Below are 16383 nucleotides of genomic sequence, written 5' to 3'. Positions count from 1 at the left end.
TAAATATTATTGTGCTAATGAGCATGGACTGAGACAATAACATGTGATGGCACATATAAGCAAAGACAAATCAAGCTGTCTTCAAAACTGAATATATTTTGCTTTTTAAAAATTAGGCCAGGTGTGGTGGCTCATACCTGTAATCCCAGCATTTTGGGAGGCTGAGGCTGGTGGATCACTTGAGACCAAGAGTTTGACCTGCCTGGGCAACATGGAGAGATCATTGCTGCACAAAAATGTAAAAATATTGGCTGGGCATGGTGACATGTACCTGTCATCCTAGCTACTGTGGAGGCTGAGGTGGGAGGATCACTTGAGCCCAGCAGTTTGAGGTTATAGTGAACTATGATTGCACTACTTCAGTGTGGCCTGGGCAACAAAGGGAAACCCCCTCGTCCAACCGCCCCCCCAGAAAGAGAGAGATATTATGACATGTATTTGAAAAATTCTACCAACTCATCTTTCTGTCTCTATGACTTTCTTTCCTCAGTGGAAAAATACATTACTTTTATTGTATATACTACGTATTATAATTACTAAATACAGTGTTACAAACATAAAACCCAAACAGCCAAATTATGGAAGTATTTTTATAGTGTTTTTAGGGGGTAAAAGAAAAGGTGATTCAAGCACACAGTCTACTGAGATCCAAGGAAATGAGTTGTGGTCTTCAGCGTGTACTCTGAGGGAGGATGAGCATGCAGCCCGCTGCACTTGGGAAAGTTGTTCATGGAGGGACAGTTGCAAGGCTGGTGAAAGGAAACCCCAGGAACAATGAACTCAGGATTTGGCTTGAGAGGTAGATGGGTTGAAAGCCTAAAGGGGTCCTAGGCTCATGTGTATTGTGCATTGGTGATAGGGTCGGTAGGGCCAGTTTTTCACAATGGGAATTTCCGGCAGAGACAAACCACCCCTGCCTTTCACTGTCACTTGACAAGAAGCTCAAAAAGGGCAAGAACAGGAAAGAAAATTACAGACTGAAAATGCAAGCTCCTCTTAAATGGTGATACTTACCAGGAATACCAAGCTCTTTGTCATTTATTTGGAAACTTGTCTTATTTCTTCAACTTATCATCTATAATGGATTTGAAAAAGAAAAGTCATTGAAAAATAGAAAAATATATATTGCTCTAAAAATAGGGCTTTTTAAGTGGCAAAAATTTGTATTTTTAATTTTGCTCCTTCAATTACTGGCAAGTAAAATAGAATACATTCGAAAAGCTGGGAACTAGAACACTTATCTACAACAAAAATGCCTACTTACAAAGACACATTAAGATTTTATAAAAGTTTTGAAGTAGGAATTGTCTTAGCTCAGGCTGCCATAACAAAATGCTATAGACTGTGTGGTTGAAACAATAGAAATTTATTTTCTCATAGGTCTGGAGGCCGGAGGTCCAAGATGAAGGTTCCAGCATGGCCAGGTTCTGGTGAGGGATCTCCTTCTAGCTTGCAGATGGCTGTCTCCTCACTGTGTCCTCACATGGGGCAGAGAGGGAGAGAGAGAGGGAAAGGAAGAGAGAGGGAGAGGGACAGAAAGATGGCACCGGGAGAGAATGAATTAGCTCTCTGGTGTCTCTTCTTATAGGGGCACTAGTCCCATTGTAAAAACCCCAGCCTCATGGCCTCATCTAAACCTAATTATCTCCCAAAGGCCCCAACTCCAAATACTATTACATTGGGGGTTAGTGCTTCAACATATTAATTTTGGGGTAACACAATTCAGGAATGATATCTAAACATGTTTCACTTCTTTCATGTCTTATAACTAGAATGTTACCTGGCCCCACTAGCCTTTGACTACAAATGAGGTCACATTAATGCCTAAATTCCAATGATTCTTAACCCTTCCTGCCAGACTATATGACTTTGTCCCCTTTCTAAGTTCTCAGCCCCACCTGGGTAATGCCTCATTGATGTTCAATGCTGTTTGTCAATGACATCTTCATCTTGAAGGCCTGTGCACTGCCTCTATAGCTAAGTCCCAGTCATCACCATGTACCCTCAGAGTGCCATTTGGCAGTGTGTATGCACATGTGTGTGGGGGGCATGGGGTGGTGGCACAGAATTAACCTGTCCCAGTTCTCCGCAGCATACTGTCACCTGGGTGCTGATGTAACATTATTATTGTTGTTACTTTTTACCAGAATTATCTCCCATATAAATAACTCCTTCAGCTTTTGGTGCTAAGCCTTTTCTCTAATGTGACTCAAAAATCTATCCTCTCAAGATAAAATATTTGCAAACTATGCATCCAACAGGGAACTAATATCCAGAATTTACATGGAACTCAAATCAACAACAACAAGAAACAAATAACCCTATTCAAAAGCGGGCAAAGGACATGAATAAACATTTTTCAAAGAAGACATCCAAATGCACAACAGTCATATGAAATAACGCTCAACATTACTAATGATCAAAGAAATGCAAATTGAAGCCACAATGAGATATCATCTTACACTAGTCAGAATGGCTATTATTAAAAAGTCAAAAAATAACAGATGTTGGTGAGGATATAAAGAAAAGAGAACTCATATGCTGTTGGTGGGAATATAAGTTAGTACAATTATGGAAAACTCTATGGAGGTTGCTCAAAGAACTAAAAAATAATGACCATTTGATCCAGCAATCCCACTAGTAGGTATATATTCAGGAAAAGAAATCATTATATCAAAAGGATAGCTGCACACATATATTTATCATAGTACTATTTACAATAGCAAAAATATGGAATCAACCTAAGTGTCCATCAATGGATGACTGAATTAAAAAATGTGGTATATATACACAATGAAATACTATTCATCCATAAAAAATGAAATCATGTCTTTGCAGCAATAAGGATGGAACTGGAGGCCATTCTCTTTAAGTGAAACAACTCAGAAACAGAAAGTCAGATGCTTGTTCTCACTTATAAATGGGAGCTAAATCATGTGTACACATGGACATAGGGTGTGGGATGATAGACAAGGAGACTCAGAAGAGTAGGGGAACAGAACGGGGATGGGTGATGAGAAACTACTCACTGGGTACAATGTACATTACTTGAGTGATGGATACACTAAAAGTCAAGACTTCACCACTACACAATATAGCCATGGAACAGAATTGCAGTTGTACCCCTTAAATTTATACACTTCAAAAAAAAAGGGAAAAAAATCTGTTCCCTCAATTCTTTTCTCCCTCCTTTCTGCCCTGTGCTCCTGAGTCAAAAGGTAAAAATATAAAAAAAAAAAAACAAAAAAAACAAACAAACAACTTTTCAACTTAAAACCAAAGCTCCAGTGTGTATCAGTTCAGGCAAACAGATCACTTAGTGGATTAGCAGCCCTCTAGTTTCAAAGATGTAGAGTCTGTGAATTCCAGTTTGGGGCTCACATGGAACTTTCTGCTACACTTTGAAGTTTTTTTTTCTAGTGGTGCCAAAGGCATATACTTTAAACTTTAATAATTTAAAATCATTTTGGATTTATTTATAATAAATATCTAAGAACATAAAAAGTAGTAAATTATGAAATACTTGAAAACCAAATCCAAAGAAGTCATATACCCCAACTGTTGCAGTATTATTTCAGCATCCAGGCTACCTAGGAAACAAGGCTTCACTTCCACTAAATGCAACTTGGTACAAAGTCCAGGGAGTGATATTCTCCAGCTTGCTTTAGGACACCCTAAGATTTATCTCATTTATATCTCGAGCTGTCTTGGACGTGTAAAAATAAAAACTAGTTGAATTATTTAAAGTATGAAAATATTCTGCAAATTACTATTTTAATTAGCTTAATTGAGAAAAGTATGCTGTATATTAATGTTTGTATCATTTTAACTGAGAAAAGAATACACTGTAAATTATTCTTTGAGGGAAAGAGGGTGTCATGGAATCAAACCAATGGCAGAGATTCAGATACAACTTTGGGCAAATCTCTTACTTCCTTTTGCATAGGCTTCCTTTTCTAAAACTGGAGAAAATAATACCTCCCTTTTCCTGGGTTGCTGTGAGAATTCAATCAGCTATATGTAAAGTTCTAAAAACTGTTTCTGGTATATGGTGCCATGAAGTGCTATGAAGGTGTTTGTTATTACAAGTATTTAAAAGGTAATATAAATTACTTTTAAGTAATTGGTCTCTTTGATTAGTCAGCAAAGAACTTTCAGAAATAGAAAGTCAGATGCTTGCTCTCACTTATAAGTGGGAGGTAAATAGTGTGTACATATGGACACAGACTGTGGAACGATAGACATAGGAGACTCGGAAGGGTTGGGGATGGGAGGGGGATGGGTGATGATAAATTACTCAGCAAAAGTTATATTTCAGCACTTAGTAATAATTTGTATTAAGTTGGTTTTCATTTGTGATTAATTTTTTTGTGGGTCAGTCATCTTTAACCAAAAGCAAAATGCATCTACCCTTATGCTATGACAAGTTCCCAAAGTGTGTTCCTTGGTATGCCGTTTCAATGGAATATTAGCACATGTTATGTGAAGAAAAAAGGTGCTGTAACTGGTGAGTTTGGGAAGTGCTGGGTTAGACAAATGTAAATAAGGCTTCTTTACTAAGAATGTCTCCGAGCTTTTCATGCTGTAATGTGCCCCGAGATCTTACAGGTGGTTTTCCAGATGTATCTGGAAACAGATTCTTTTATTTACAAAGCATCTTGAGAAATTAATGTTTTGTGAAATGCATGTTGGTATTTTAAATATATATATATATGTATATTTTAAAAGATGGAGTTGCTCATTGTGAGGGAATTCACTGGCAGGCACAAGAGGCTCAGGAAGGCTCAGGAAGAAGGCCAGGAGTTCCAGGCTTGATGGTCCAGCAAGGCTCAGGAAGAAGCATCCCATATTCTTCACATCATCATCATCATCATCACCATAACTTAAAAGCATAAGGCATAACATTTGTTTGGCACTTGAAAAAATACTTTGTCTCATCTTATCTTTTGAAAAACAAAATGAACGCTGAGCTATTATTTTATGGATGAGGAAACTGAGGTTCAGAGGGTAAAGGTGTGATGACAAGCTCAAGGTCACACAGCTAGTAAAGAGTGACTTGAACCCAGGCAGGTGATTTGAAATCCCTGCTTTTTCCACTGGACCATACCACTGCCTGTAGGGTTCCAATTAAACAATTCCTTCAAGGCAAACATCAAGGCATCTCACATCTGACCTCAATTAGGAAAGTTGATAGTGGAAGTGCACTTTTGCATGGCATGACATGCCACAAAGCAATCTGGTGTGTGAGATGCTGCATCTAGAGAAAGCAGCAAGCATGAGGAACAAAGGAAAACTGTCACTTAGTCAAAATTCCTTGTGTTCTCATGAAGGAGCCATCTCTGAACTCCATGAGTACACTCCTTACTTATACATGTATTATAGCAGTACATGCTCAGGAGATGTTTCTTAGGTTCAAAAAGCAAAACTTTCACTAATAATGAATAGCAGATGCTTATATTACTCAAAATAATCTAGTGCTCTTAACAAGAAGCACTGTTTCCTTCTCCTGATGTTAAAAGGATATTACTTTCTAGAGATTCTGTTAATATATCCAATTACTACATAATTATTTATACTGCCTTTCAACCTCATTAGACGTGTAACAGAGTATCAGAAGAAAACACAAAAGTAACTTAGTGCTCAGAGTTTATATACTCATGGGCAGAGAAGGTATATTAAAAGCCAATAATAGCAGATGCTGTTTATTGGGTGCTAACTAGTGGCCAAGTATTGTTGTAAAGTGCTTCATATAATTGATCATATTTAATTTGTGACATTGGAAAATAACTATTATTAATATCACCATTTTTTTTTTGAGACGGACGGAGTCTCGCTCTGTCGCCCAGGCTGGAGTGCAGTGGCGCGATCTTGGCTCACTGCAACCTCTGCCTCCCAGGTTCAAGCGACTCCCCTGCCTCAGCCTCCCACGCAGCTGGGATTACAGGTGTGCGCCACCACGCCCGGCTAATTTTTGTATTTTTAGTAGATAAAAATATCTACGAAATTTCACCATATTGGTCAGGCTGGTCCTGAACTGCTGACATCGTGATCCAACCACCTCGGCCTCCCAAAGTACTGGGATTACAGGCGCGAGCCACTGCGCCCAGCCAATATCACCATTTTACAGATAAGATTATTGAGGCTTAAATATCATGTAGCTAAGAAGAACTTGTGAGCAGCTTGATAGAGATTGTGGCTTTTCAGCCTGATTGCTCTAGGCCTGGCTCAGTGCCCAGCACAGACTAGGGGCTTTATACAAATTTGTCAAGCAAGTACATAAGCAAGGAAGCCCTAAAGGTTTCAGCCAGCCACTGGCTAGCTTTACCTAAAACTTGTTTTGACAAAGACCTTTGCCTCAGAATGGTACAGCAATTAGACTAAGAGGTTAGAGAGAGCGGCAGCCCCTTCTTTGTCAGAGCTGCAGGTGTAGCCTCTGGTCCTCCTGAGCACTATGTCCCATGCCTGTTCAATTGAGATCACCTGCACCCACCAGCAAACTGACAGAGACAGGGCCTCATGAAGGGTATCCAAGTAGGGACCTCCACAGCGGCCAAAGCTCTAATGAATGAATAATTGACGATTGGGGCTTCCTCAAGGCCAGTCTCACACCCAGCTACTGGTTGCATCCCTTCCAACAAGCTGGCCACCCTAAGCCTCGTTCATAGAGAAATGCTGCAGCTGGAGTTTGAGGATGAGCTGTTCCTCCCTGGAGGTTCTACCACTTTTCCTCTGGAGAGGCCCTCACCTGGGCCTGGCCTTTCGAGTGAATTCCTAAATCTGGAGTGTCTCTCTCTTCCAGGACATCTGGAGTATCTCTTCTGCAAGGGAACGCAGATAAAAGCAGCCTGCAGAATGGTAAGTTAAGTAACTGAACCCAGACTCTACAAACCAGGCAAGAAAATAGGCCTTTGAGCAAAATAAAAAAGGGTGATTCTTCAGGAGAGACGAATTATAAAAGGCAACACTTGCCCACTTCCCCACCCCCAAATGGTAAAAGGTCCTTTTCCTGAGGGGCCAGGCCTGGGCAGTCCCATTTAAGTTGCAGAAGGGGTCAATTTGCAGGACGTACCTTTCATTCAGGGTAGCAAAGATGTTTAAAGTCGTTCTTCACTCAAAGCCTCCAGGGGTAAATCCCTTCTACATAGCAGATGGGAGAAAATTGGGCCTGGTGCCCTCAGTGTAACTCTCTCCTCTGATCCCACCACTCAAGGAAGAGGTCTCCGCCCCTTCCTTCCTGGTTATTACTGAACCACCTAGTTCACCTCTTCTTGATCTTAAGTCCCTTCCAAACTCAGAACAGGCCTTCCCAGACCTCATAAAGAATCCTCACCCCCTCGTTTTTCCTTACCAACAAGTGCTTCCAAGCACTGGAGCATCCATAACTACTTTACTGTGTATTCTCTGTCTTCTCCCTAGGATGTGAGTTCTAGGAGTGCAAGATGGATGACTTTTGGGTCACCTTTGTGTTTTCAGGCCCTAGCACAGCACATGGCACATAGAAGAATACGTATTTATTGGAAGCATTGAAAAATCAGTCAAACTTAAGAAGCAAGACAACCTCATTTGTAATTTTTTTAGAGACAGAGTCTCATTCTGTTACCCAGGCTGGAGTGCTGTGCAATGATCATAGCTCATTGTAGCCTTGACCTCCTGGGCTCAAGCCTCGGCCTCCAGAGTAGCTAGGACACAGGCCACCATGCCCGGTTCATTTTTAAATTTTTTCTAGAGATGGGGATCTTGCCGTGTTGCCCAGTCTGGTCTGGCACTCCTGGCCTCACGCAAACCTCCCACCTCAGCTTTCTACGAAGCTAGGACTACAGGTGCATGCCATGCCTGGCTAATTTTTAATTTTCTTTTTTAAGAAATGGGGATCTTGCTATGTTGCCCAGGCTGATCTGGAGCTCCTGGACTCAAGCAATCCTCCTGCCTCAGCCTCTCAAAGTGTTAGGATTACAGGTGTGAGCCACTGCGCCTGTCCGTAGAGAACCTCCTTTTTGACATAAAAGTAATCATGAACATGTGAGCAATATTTCATTTGGATGCCAATGTAGAGTTAAGCATCCCTAACCCCACCCGGTCTCGTCTCACTCAACATCTGCAGCTTGTCCACGCCTCTCCACAGCAGCAGAAATGAGCCAAAGCGGGAAAGGCTGACTCATTGTAGGTGCCAGAGGCTGGGAAAATTTATAGAGCCAGAGGGGAAGTAGACACGTTGGTTCTGGGGAAGGGTGGCCTGTCACTTTGGGGAAAGAAATGGAAGGTCAGAGGGACTTCTGGAAGGCAGAGGAGAGCAGGTGGGATGGTTTCCTATGCCTGGACCATCAGTTTCTGGGAGGGAAGAGGCAGGAAGTAGTGATGGATGCCCTGGACTGAAGACTGGGAGGGCCAGGAAGGAGCCTTAAAATTTGCACTTCCAGAGAGAAAGCCGGGTGGTGGGATTGACCTCGGACTGACAACTAACAGGCAGCATGCGGTGGAGTTTCAGGAAGCCAGAGGTCTGGGGTGCCAGCAACAACAAACCCAGGCTGGCTGATGGAAGGGCCCAGCCTAGACAGGGAAGCAGAGGGGCTGCATGGAAAGGCTGAGGGCTGGAGGTGATGTGAAGTGGAATAAGCTTCAGTGGGAGCCAGGAGGTTGTGTTTCCCGTTGGGGGCGGTGGTGGAGGGATGGGGGTGCCCAGAGAGGAACTATGGATCAGGCCCAGGCCGGCCACTCAGAGTGCTTGGCATCCAGGGTGTGTTAAGATGGCATTGAGGCCGAGCGCGGTGGCTTACGCCTGTAATCCCAGTACTTTGGGAGGCCAAGGCAGGCGGATCACCTTTGATCAGGAGTTTGAGACAAGCCTGGCCAACATGGTGAAACCTCGTCTCTACTAAAAATACCAAAAACAATTAGCTGAGCATGGTGGCGCGCGTCTGTAATCCCAGCTTCTGGGGAGGCCGAGGCAGGAGAATTGCTTGAACCCGGGAGGCGGAGGTTGCAGTGAGCCGAGATCGCGCCACTGCACTCCAGCCTGGGCGACAGAGTGAGACACCATCTCAAAAAAAAAAAAAAAAAAAAAAAGATGGCATTGAGATCAATAAGGAAGTCTAGAAACCAGGAAGCTTTTTGCAAAGAGAAAACGCCTTTTGTTATTCTCACCGATGGATATTAAGCTTTCCCTCACAGACAGGACTACAAGCTTCAGAGTGGATCTGAGACGAATGCGAATTGCTCTGTACCTTTGTAAGGGACAGAAGACCGGATTTTCAAATTTAAAACAACCATTCTGTTTCTGGAATCAGAAATCAGTTTCGAGATTTACAACTGTATTTTTTAAAAAAAATCTGTCTTCTTAGTGGACTCGGGGGGGACTTCACGTAGCACCCAGTACACGCCACGCCAAGCCACCGAAGCCAGAGGTGTGTGTCTGGGGCCAGTGACGTGCATTCCCTCAGCAAGGCCGGCCTCAGACGCAAACGCCAGCACCGCCACCCTGTCGCCCGCTGAGAGGATCTGGCCGCCGGGGGGAGGGGGCGGGGGGGGGACAGCGGGGGAACAACAAAAAATCCCAGCATAATGATTATTCCCAGGGACCGTTGGGTTTTTTTTTCCCCAAGGCGGCCGAGAAAACAAGTGCTCCACTTCCCCGTAAATGAGATGCACTGGGGTATTCATTCCATTCCGCGGCTGGGAAGCCCCTGCGGAAACGAGTCTGGCTGCATGTGCGGCCTCGGCCCCAGAAATCAAAAAGAGCGTCCCCTGAGCCCACAGCTTGCTCCTCCATGTGACCGGCCCTTGGGCTGGTGGCCACTGTGGACGCGCCCGGCGCCCCCTCTCCCGGCTCCCTGCGGGTTCCGCGGAGCCGCCGGCGCGCAGCCCGGCCAGGTGCACCCGGCACGGCCCCACCAACAGCGCGCGCCTCCAGCCGCCGGGCACTGGCGGCCACGCGGGCGAGATTTACGGTGGCGCTAGGCGGCGGCTTCCGAGGCCGGCCGGCGCCCAGGCTCCGATTACAGGTTCACACTGGGGGCCCGGCCGGCGGCCGCCCAGCCCCCGCCGGCGCGCCCTCGCGCGGCCCGGCTCCCCGCCTGCCCATTCTTCTCCATTCATGCGGACGCCCAGCGCCGCCGCCGCTGCCGCCAGCGCGGCCGCCGCCGTCGCCGTCGCCGGCCGCCCGGATTGGCTGGCGGCCGCGGCGCCGGCACTTTCCCACGGCCCGCGGCGCGTGCGGCTCACCGGAGGCGCTGCAGGCTCGGCCCTGGCGCGCGGCCAGGCCAATCGGGGCGCGCGGGGCGGGGAGGAGCCGCGGCCGCCCGCGGGCTTGTGTCCCGGCCCGGCCTCCCGCGCCTCCCCGCCGCCCGCGCCTCCTCCTTCCCCTGAGTGCAGGCCGGGCAGAGCCCCCGCGGAGACGACGCACCGCCGCCAGGCAGGGGCGGGCGCGGAGGGCGGGGGCGCGGTCCGCTAGCGCCCTCGGCCTCGCTCCCGCCCCTCCCAGGAGCGGCTGCCAATCAGCGGCGCGAGAAACCGGATTGGCCGGGGGGCGGCTGTTGCCCTGGAGTTGCCGCCCCGCCTCTCCGCCCCCTCGCCCGCCTTCCCCACTCCCCCGCCCTCCCCAGGGCCCTGGGAAGGGGCTCAGCGTGGGAAAGGATGGTTGAGTTTTAACCAGAGGCAAAGCGTGAGCGGGATCAGTGTGTGCGGAACGCGAGCAGCCGAGAGCGGAGAGGCGCCGCTGTAGTTAACTCCTCCCTGCCCGCCGCGCCGACCCTCCCCTGGATCCCCCAGGCAGCCAGCATGAAGCGAGCTCACCCCGAGTACAGCTCCTCGGACAGCGAGCTGGACGAGACCATCGAGGTGGAGAAGGAGAGTGCGGACGAGAATGGGTGAGCTGGCGGCGGCGGAGCGGAGCCAGAGCGGGAGGCGAGCGCAGGCCTGCCGCGGTGACAGCGGGCTAGGACCCTTGGCGCGCCGGTGCCCTGCGCTGACCTCCGCGCGTCGCAGGCTGGCGGCAGCCTGCGGTCAGGGAACCCCTAGGCGCCTTCCAGCCCAAGTGGCAAAAAAAGTCTGAGTGCGGGGAGGGTGTGGGGGCGACCTCTCAGATCACCTCTCCTCGTTTAACGGCGATTTCAGTTTTTGTTTGTTCTTTTTCTCTTTTCAGAAACTTGAGTTCGGCTCTAGGTTCCATGTCCCCAACTACATCTTCCCAGATTTTGGCCAGAAAAAGACGGAGAGGAGTGAGTCTCTTTACACTCTCCTTTTATTTTTGTTATTGATTAACGGAAATAACCACCTTTTTTTGTCTTTGAAATTTACAGTCGTAATGGTAATGCCTTCCTTTGTTTTGCTTGCCTTCTGCAGATAATTGAGAAGCGCCGACGAGACCGGATCAATAACAGTTTGTCTGAGCTGAGAAGGCTGGTACCCAGTGCTTTTGAGAAGCAGGTAATGGAGCAAGTAGGTAAAGCTCTCAGCATAGCTATCTGCACCTTCTGAATCTTCCCCCCATTAATCTCATCCGCCTTGGAAAATAGCTGTGTTGCTTGTGCCTAGATGAATTCGTACACAGATACCAGCGTATTTTGTGAAGACAACTGATTTTGCTTTAGTCCATGCTTTACGATTTACAAAGCATGTATCTTTGTATATATGTTTGCATATTTTAAATTGTTCCCCAAAGGAACTTGTGCCAAATCAATCTTTTGCCATTCTCATCTTTAGGGATCTGCTAAGCTAGAAAAAGCCGAGATCCTGCAGATGACCGTGGATCACCTGAAAATGCTGCATACGGCAGGAGGGAAAGGTACATCTCCTAGACCTAGTGGGGGCTCTGAGTGGTTGGCATAGAGTGAGCAGCGGCTGAAGGCCAGGATTGGTGCAGTAGCTGCCTGATTTTTCTTTGGGGGTGGGGAGAGAACGGTGTGTGGTGTGTGCAGTTCCCTGTCAGTACATTTTCGAATGCACATAGAATCTTCTCCAGTGAATTCACCACCCCAGCTCTCTGCGGATTGAGCTAGTGCATCTTTTGGAAAAATACCTATTATTTGTGAGGTCTTCAAAAGTTGTGACAGCCCTGATTCAGATCAGGTAGCTTTCACATTTGTCCATTGCTATTTTGAGAAAAAGCATTTAAAAACAATATGTGGTCTTATTTTTGGAATACGGGATTAAAAAAAAAAAAGGTGCTGCCACATGCCTCTTGAGGAAAGAAATGTATTCTGGTTAAGTAGAGGAAACCTAACAGGAGACCAAGGTCTGTGTGTCTGTCTCTCCAGCAGGAAAATGCTTTACTGAGGTCCAAGTGCCTATAAAAGCTCCGCGATGATAACTTACATCTGTGTGTCTAATGAATTTCACTGCTCTGTGGTTTCTCTGCCCTTGATGTATTTTTTGTTGTTGTTGAGGGAAAACATTAAAGGAATGAACATAGTTTCATCTGCTGGTAGGGTATAATTCCAATTTCTGCTCTGCAGCTTCTAATTGGGCTTTGAACTTGCATTAGCAAACACATTCTGCTTATGTTGATTAATGCAAAGATTTTTGTTGATTCCAAAGTATTTAGACTTTCGGAAGAACCCCTGACTGTTGTGTTTTAAGGGATGCAGGTATCTGCCAGGAAGGGCTGTCTCTGGGACTTAAGAAATAAGGGAAACGGGCAAAGCCCTGAGATTTTTCTTTTGTTCTTTTCCTTAGGTTACTTTGACGCGCACGCCCTTGCTATGGACTATCGGAGTTTGGGATTTCGGGAATGCCTGGCAGAAGTTGCGCGTTATCTGAGCATCATTGAAGGACTAGATGCCTCTGACCCGCTTCGAGTTCGACTGGTTTCGCATCTCAACAACTACGCTTCCCAGCGGGAAGCCGCGAGCGGCGCCCACGCGGGCCTCGGACACATTCCCTGGGGGACCGTCTTCGGACATCACCCGCACATCGCGCACCCGCTGTTGCTGCCCCAGAACGGCCACGGGAACGCGGGCACCACGGCCTCACCCACGGAACCGCACCACCAGGGCAGGCTGGGCTCGGCACATCCGGAGGCGCCTGCTTTGCGAGCGCCCCCTAGCGGCAGCCTCGGACCGGTGCTCCCTGTGGTCACCTCCGCCTCCAAACTGTCGCCGCCTCTGCTCTCCTCAGTGGCCTCCCTGTCGGCCTTCCCCTTCTCTTTCGGCTCCTTCCACTTACTGTCTCCCAATGCACTGAGCCCTTCAGCACCCACGCAGGCTGCAAACCTTGGCAAGCCCTATAGACCTTGGGGGACGGAGATCGGAGCTTTTTAAAGAACTGATGTAGAATGAGGGAGGGGAAAGTTTAAAATCCCAGCTGGGCTGGACTGTTGCCAACATCACCTTAAAGTCGTCAGTAAAAGTAAAAAGGAAAAAGGTACACTTTCAGATAATTTTTTTTTTTAAAGACTAAAGGTTTGTTGGTTTACTTTTTTCTTTTTTAATGTTTTTTTCATCATGTCATGTATTAGCAGTTTTTAAAAACTAGTTGTTAAATTTTGTTCAAGACATTAAATTGAAATAGTGAGTATAAGCCAACACTTTGTGATAGGTTTGTACTGTGCCTAATTTACTTTGTAAACCAGAATGATTCCGTTTTTGCCTCAAAATTTGGGGAATCTTAACATTTAGTATTTTTGGTCTGTTTTTCTCCTTGTATAGTTATGGTCTGTTTTTAGAATTAATTTTCCAAACCACTATGCTTAATGTTAACATGATTCTGTTTGTTAATATTTTGACAGATTAAGGTGTTGTATAAATAATATTCTTTTGGGGGGAGGGGAACTATATTGAATTTTATATTTCTGAACAAAGCGTTGACAAATCAGATGATCAGCTTTATCCAAGAAAGAAGACTAGTAAATTGTCGGCCTCCTATAGCAGAAAGGTGAATGTACAAACTGTTGGTGGCCCTGAATCCATCTGACCAGCTGCTGGTATCTGCCAGGACTGGCAGTTCTGATTTAGTTAGGAGAGAGCCGCTGATAGGTTAGGTCTCATTTGGAGTGTTGGTGGAAAGGAAACTGAAGGTAATTGAATAGAATATGCCTGCATTTACCAGCCCCAGCAACGCAAAGAATTTTTAATCACACGGATCTCAAATTCACAAATGTTAACGTGGATAAGTGATCATGGTGTGCGAGTGGTCAATTGAGTAGTACAGTGGAACCTGTTAAATGCATAACCTAATTTTCCTGGGACTGCCATATTTTCTTTTAACTGGAAATTTTTATGTGAGTTTTCCTTTTGGTGCATGGAACTGTGGTTGCCAAGGTATTTAAAAGGGCTTTCCTGCCTCCTTCTCTTTGATTTATTTAATTTGATTTGGGCTATAAAATAACATTTTTCAGGTTTATTCTTTTAGCAGGTGTAGTTAAACGACCTCCACTGAACTGGGTTTGACCTCTGTTGTACTGATGTGTTGTGACTAAATAAAAAAGAAAGAACAAAGTATTCTGTGGTGTATGTCTTACATACCTTGGCCTTTCCCCCTCTTGGCTAAGAAAAGATAAACTTTCCTTGGTTTTCATTTTGCCTGATTGGTTTGTATGTTTACCAGTTTCATTATTCTTGGACTTCTAAACTGTGTGAATTCGTGCCGTTGAATAAGGTGACTTCATTACAATGCAGAGAGCTTTGCCCTGCCACCTACAAGGGGACATAGCCCTTTTGCTCTTATGTCAGATGATCTGGCCCTAAACTGGCCATCTGTGGATTAGGAAAGCTGAAATCAGACTGAGACTTACAGGGGTTGAAAGGAGCTTGGATGAAATATTTTAAAACCGTGTTGACTATTTGACAAATATTTACTGAGAGTACCTACTATGTGCTCATTTCTATGCTGAGAGAATGGAAATTTCTTTCTTTTATTAATTTTTTTAAATGGCAAAACAAGAAGACCCAAATGTAGGGGCTCGGGAATCTGTGGCCTGATGAGCAGTGGCAGGCTGTAATTCTGCACCTGCACAGCTCCAGAAGTCTTCACTGGTCTTATTTCCAAGGAATTTAACTCTTTAGTTGCAATGGACTCCTGAGCTGTGTAGTGAGGAAGCTGACATATGCTTTAGGTTAGAACAAAACACTGCCAGCATGGAGGGCGTATTCTGGGCCCCAGGGGAGAGGAGTGTCTTCCCATTGCCTTAAAAATAGCCCTGTGCCAATTAAGGAGTGCTTCTAAGGAGTTTGTCTTGATCCTGAGGGCGGTGGGGAGGAGAAGGAGAAAACCCATGCTGGCAGATGATAAAATAAAGCCTTCCTTTGCTTTGCCCAAACACGGAGCCCCTCCTCCCATCTGGTGAAAAAACACAGTCAGAAGGCAAAGAGAAGTTTGGAGTTTGAATTTGAGCTTCAACTTCTGTGTCCCTGTGAAGGGATGGGAGACTGCGGCATTTTTGTGATTGTGGGTTTCCAATCCCTTCAAAGCTTTGTCTGCATGGCCTCAGACGTCGATCCCTCTTGTGATGCACAGCTCTGCTCTCAGCATTGCCTGTGCCACACAGACACTCTTTCTGTCATAAGGCTGTGATGGAAAGTGTTATGCTAATTTCTGCCAAGTGTCAGTTTAATTTTAGCAACCGCGATTTCCAATGACATTACAGCATTACTGAACAGCATTGTACTTCGACTATCTCTTACTGTTACATAGGTTTAGATGGCTGCTAATGTGGTAAGAAGTGAAGCCTCTCATTTGCTGGCTCTGCTGAAAGAGCTGTGGAACTGTAAAACATGTAGCATGTTCCACTTGTCTCATCAATGATCGCTATATCTGGTTAGCGGGAGGCGTGGCAGTTCATTTCCAGATTACATACTTTTCCATGGAAATATTCTGGTTTCTTTTCAAGCCCTTTCAAGGTGAAAAGTATCTGAGGATGGTGCAGGTGGAGTGTGAGCTTCCTAGGAAGCAGGATAGAGTATGACTATGTACCAATAGTGTATAGAAAAATTAATTTAGGAAAACTCCCATTTCTATTCTGTTGATGCAATTAGGAAAAAAATAACACCAGGGTTATCAGGGCCAGCATATTTTTGTATTATATGTACATTTATAATACATCTACCAGTGTATAAACAAATTTTTTTCAGAGAATGCATAAGTTTACCTTATAAGGAAAATAAATCATTGGTTATAAAGAATCTTGAAGGGCTTCAATAATTACTCATTTATTTTCATTTAATGTATTACCATGAATTAATATGATGAAGTAGATAGATGGGCAGAATTCTTGTATTTAAAAAAGCCTCTAAAAATCCAAGGAATAATTGTTTCCAATTTATTCAGTCTAGTTAAATGAGGATGTGATTTTTATCCAGGTTTTCATTGCCCCACTCTGTGACTCACTAAAATCATGATATTTTAAATATAGATTACTTAAATTTGAAATCCCTCAGGAAATGTTTTATCTCC

At 45.3% G+C, this 16383-nt stretch overlaps 1 protein-coding gene and 1 long non-coding RNA gene across 4 annotated transcripts in view; one reads left to right on the top strand and one right to left on the bottom strand.

The window, feature by feature from the left end:
* The window catches only part of LOC748710 (uncharacterized), a 30763-nt gene extending 25010 nt beyond the window's left edge, over positions 1–5753 (bottom strand). Inside the window, exon 1 of the long non-coding RNA XR_008536919.2 lies at positions 1015–5753. This is a non-coding gene — a long non-coding RNA (uncharacterized LOC748710). The remainder of the gene's footprint in view (positions 1–1014) is intronic.
* A 4623-nt stretch (positions 5754–10376) lies between these two features.
* HEY1 (hes related family bHLH transcription factor with YRPW motif 1) lies at positions 10377–14432 on the top strand. 3 transcript variants are annotated; one of them, XM_519823.8, is made up of 5 exons: positions 10377–10862; positions 11138–11213; positions 11338–11421; positions 11698–11779; positions 12670–14432. In XM_519823.8, the coding sequence occupies exons 1-5, from the start codon at positions 10774–10776 to the stop codon at positions 13251–13253; spliced, it is 915 nt and encodes a 304-aa protein (XP_519823.2). In that variant the 5' UTR covers positions 10377–10773; the 3' UTR covers positions 13254–14432. The 3 variants fall into 3 exon arrangements, with proteins under 3 accessions (XP_519823.2, XP_009453814.1, XP_009453815.1); XM_009455539.5 differs by having other exon boundaries at positions 10566–10862; positions 11338–11433; XM_009455540.5 differs by lacking the exons at positions 10377–10862; positions 11138–11213; positions 11338–11421; positions 11698–11779 and adding an exon at positions 11793–12229.
* The last annotated feature ends 1951 nt before the right edge of the window (positions 14433–16383 follow it).

This window comes from Pan troglodytes, chromosome 7 (genome assembly GCF_028858775.2).
Source record: "Pan troglodytes isolate AG18354 chromosome 7, NHGRI_mPanTro3-v2.0_pri, whole genome shotgun sequence".
Lineage (NCBI taxonomy): Eukaryota > Metazoa > Chordata > Mammalia > Primates > Hominidae > Pan > Pan troglodytes.
The sequence above is the reverse complement of the archived record's forward strand: the minus strand, read 5'-3'. Positions and strand labels throughout refer to the sequence as shown.

What these genes read in the sequence shown, in the direction of transcription:
- HEY1 (XM_009455539.5), top strand. Translation starts at nt 10,774, where the DNA reads ATGAAGCGAGCTCACCCCGAGTACAGCTCCTCGGACAGCGAGCTGGAC. An exon ending in CCAGAAAAAGACGGAGAGGA is followed by an intron (nt 11,214 to 11,337) that starts GTGAGTCTCTTT and finishes TGCCTTCTGCAG; the next exon opens with ATAATTGAGAAGCGCCGACG. An exon ending in GCATACGGCAGGAGGGAAAG is followed by an intron (nt 11,780 to 12,669) that starts GTACATCTCCTA and finishes TCTTTTCCTTAG; the next exon opens with GTTACTTTGACGCGCACGCC.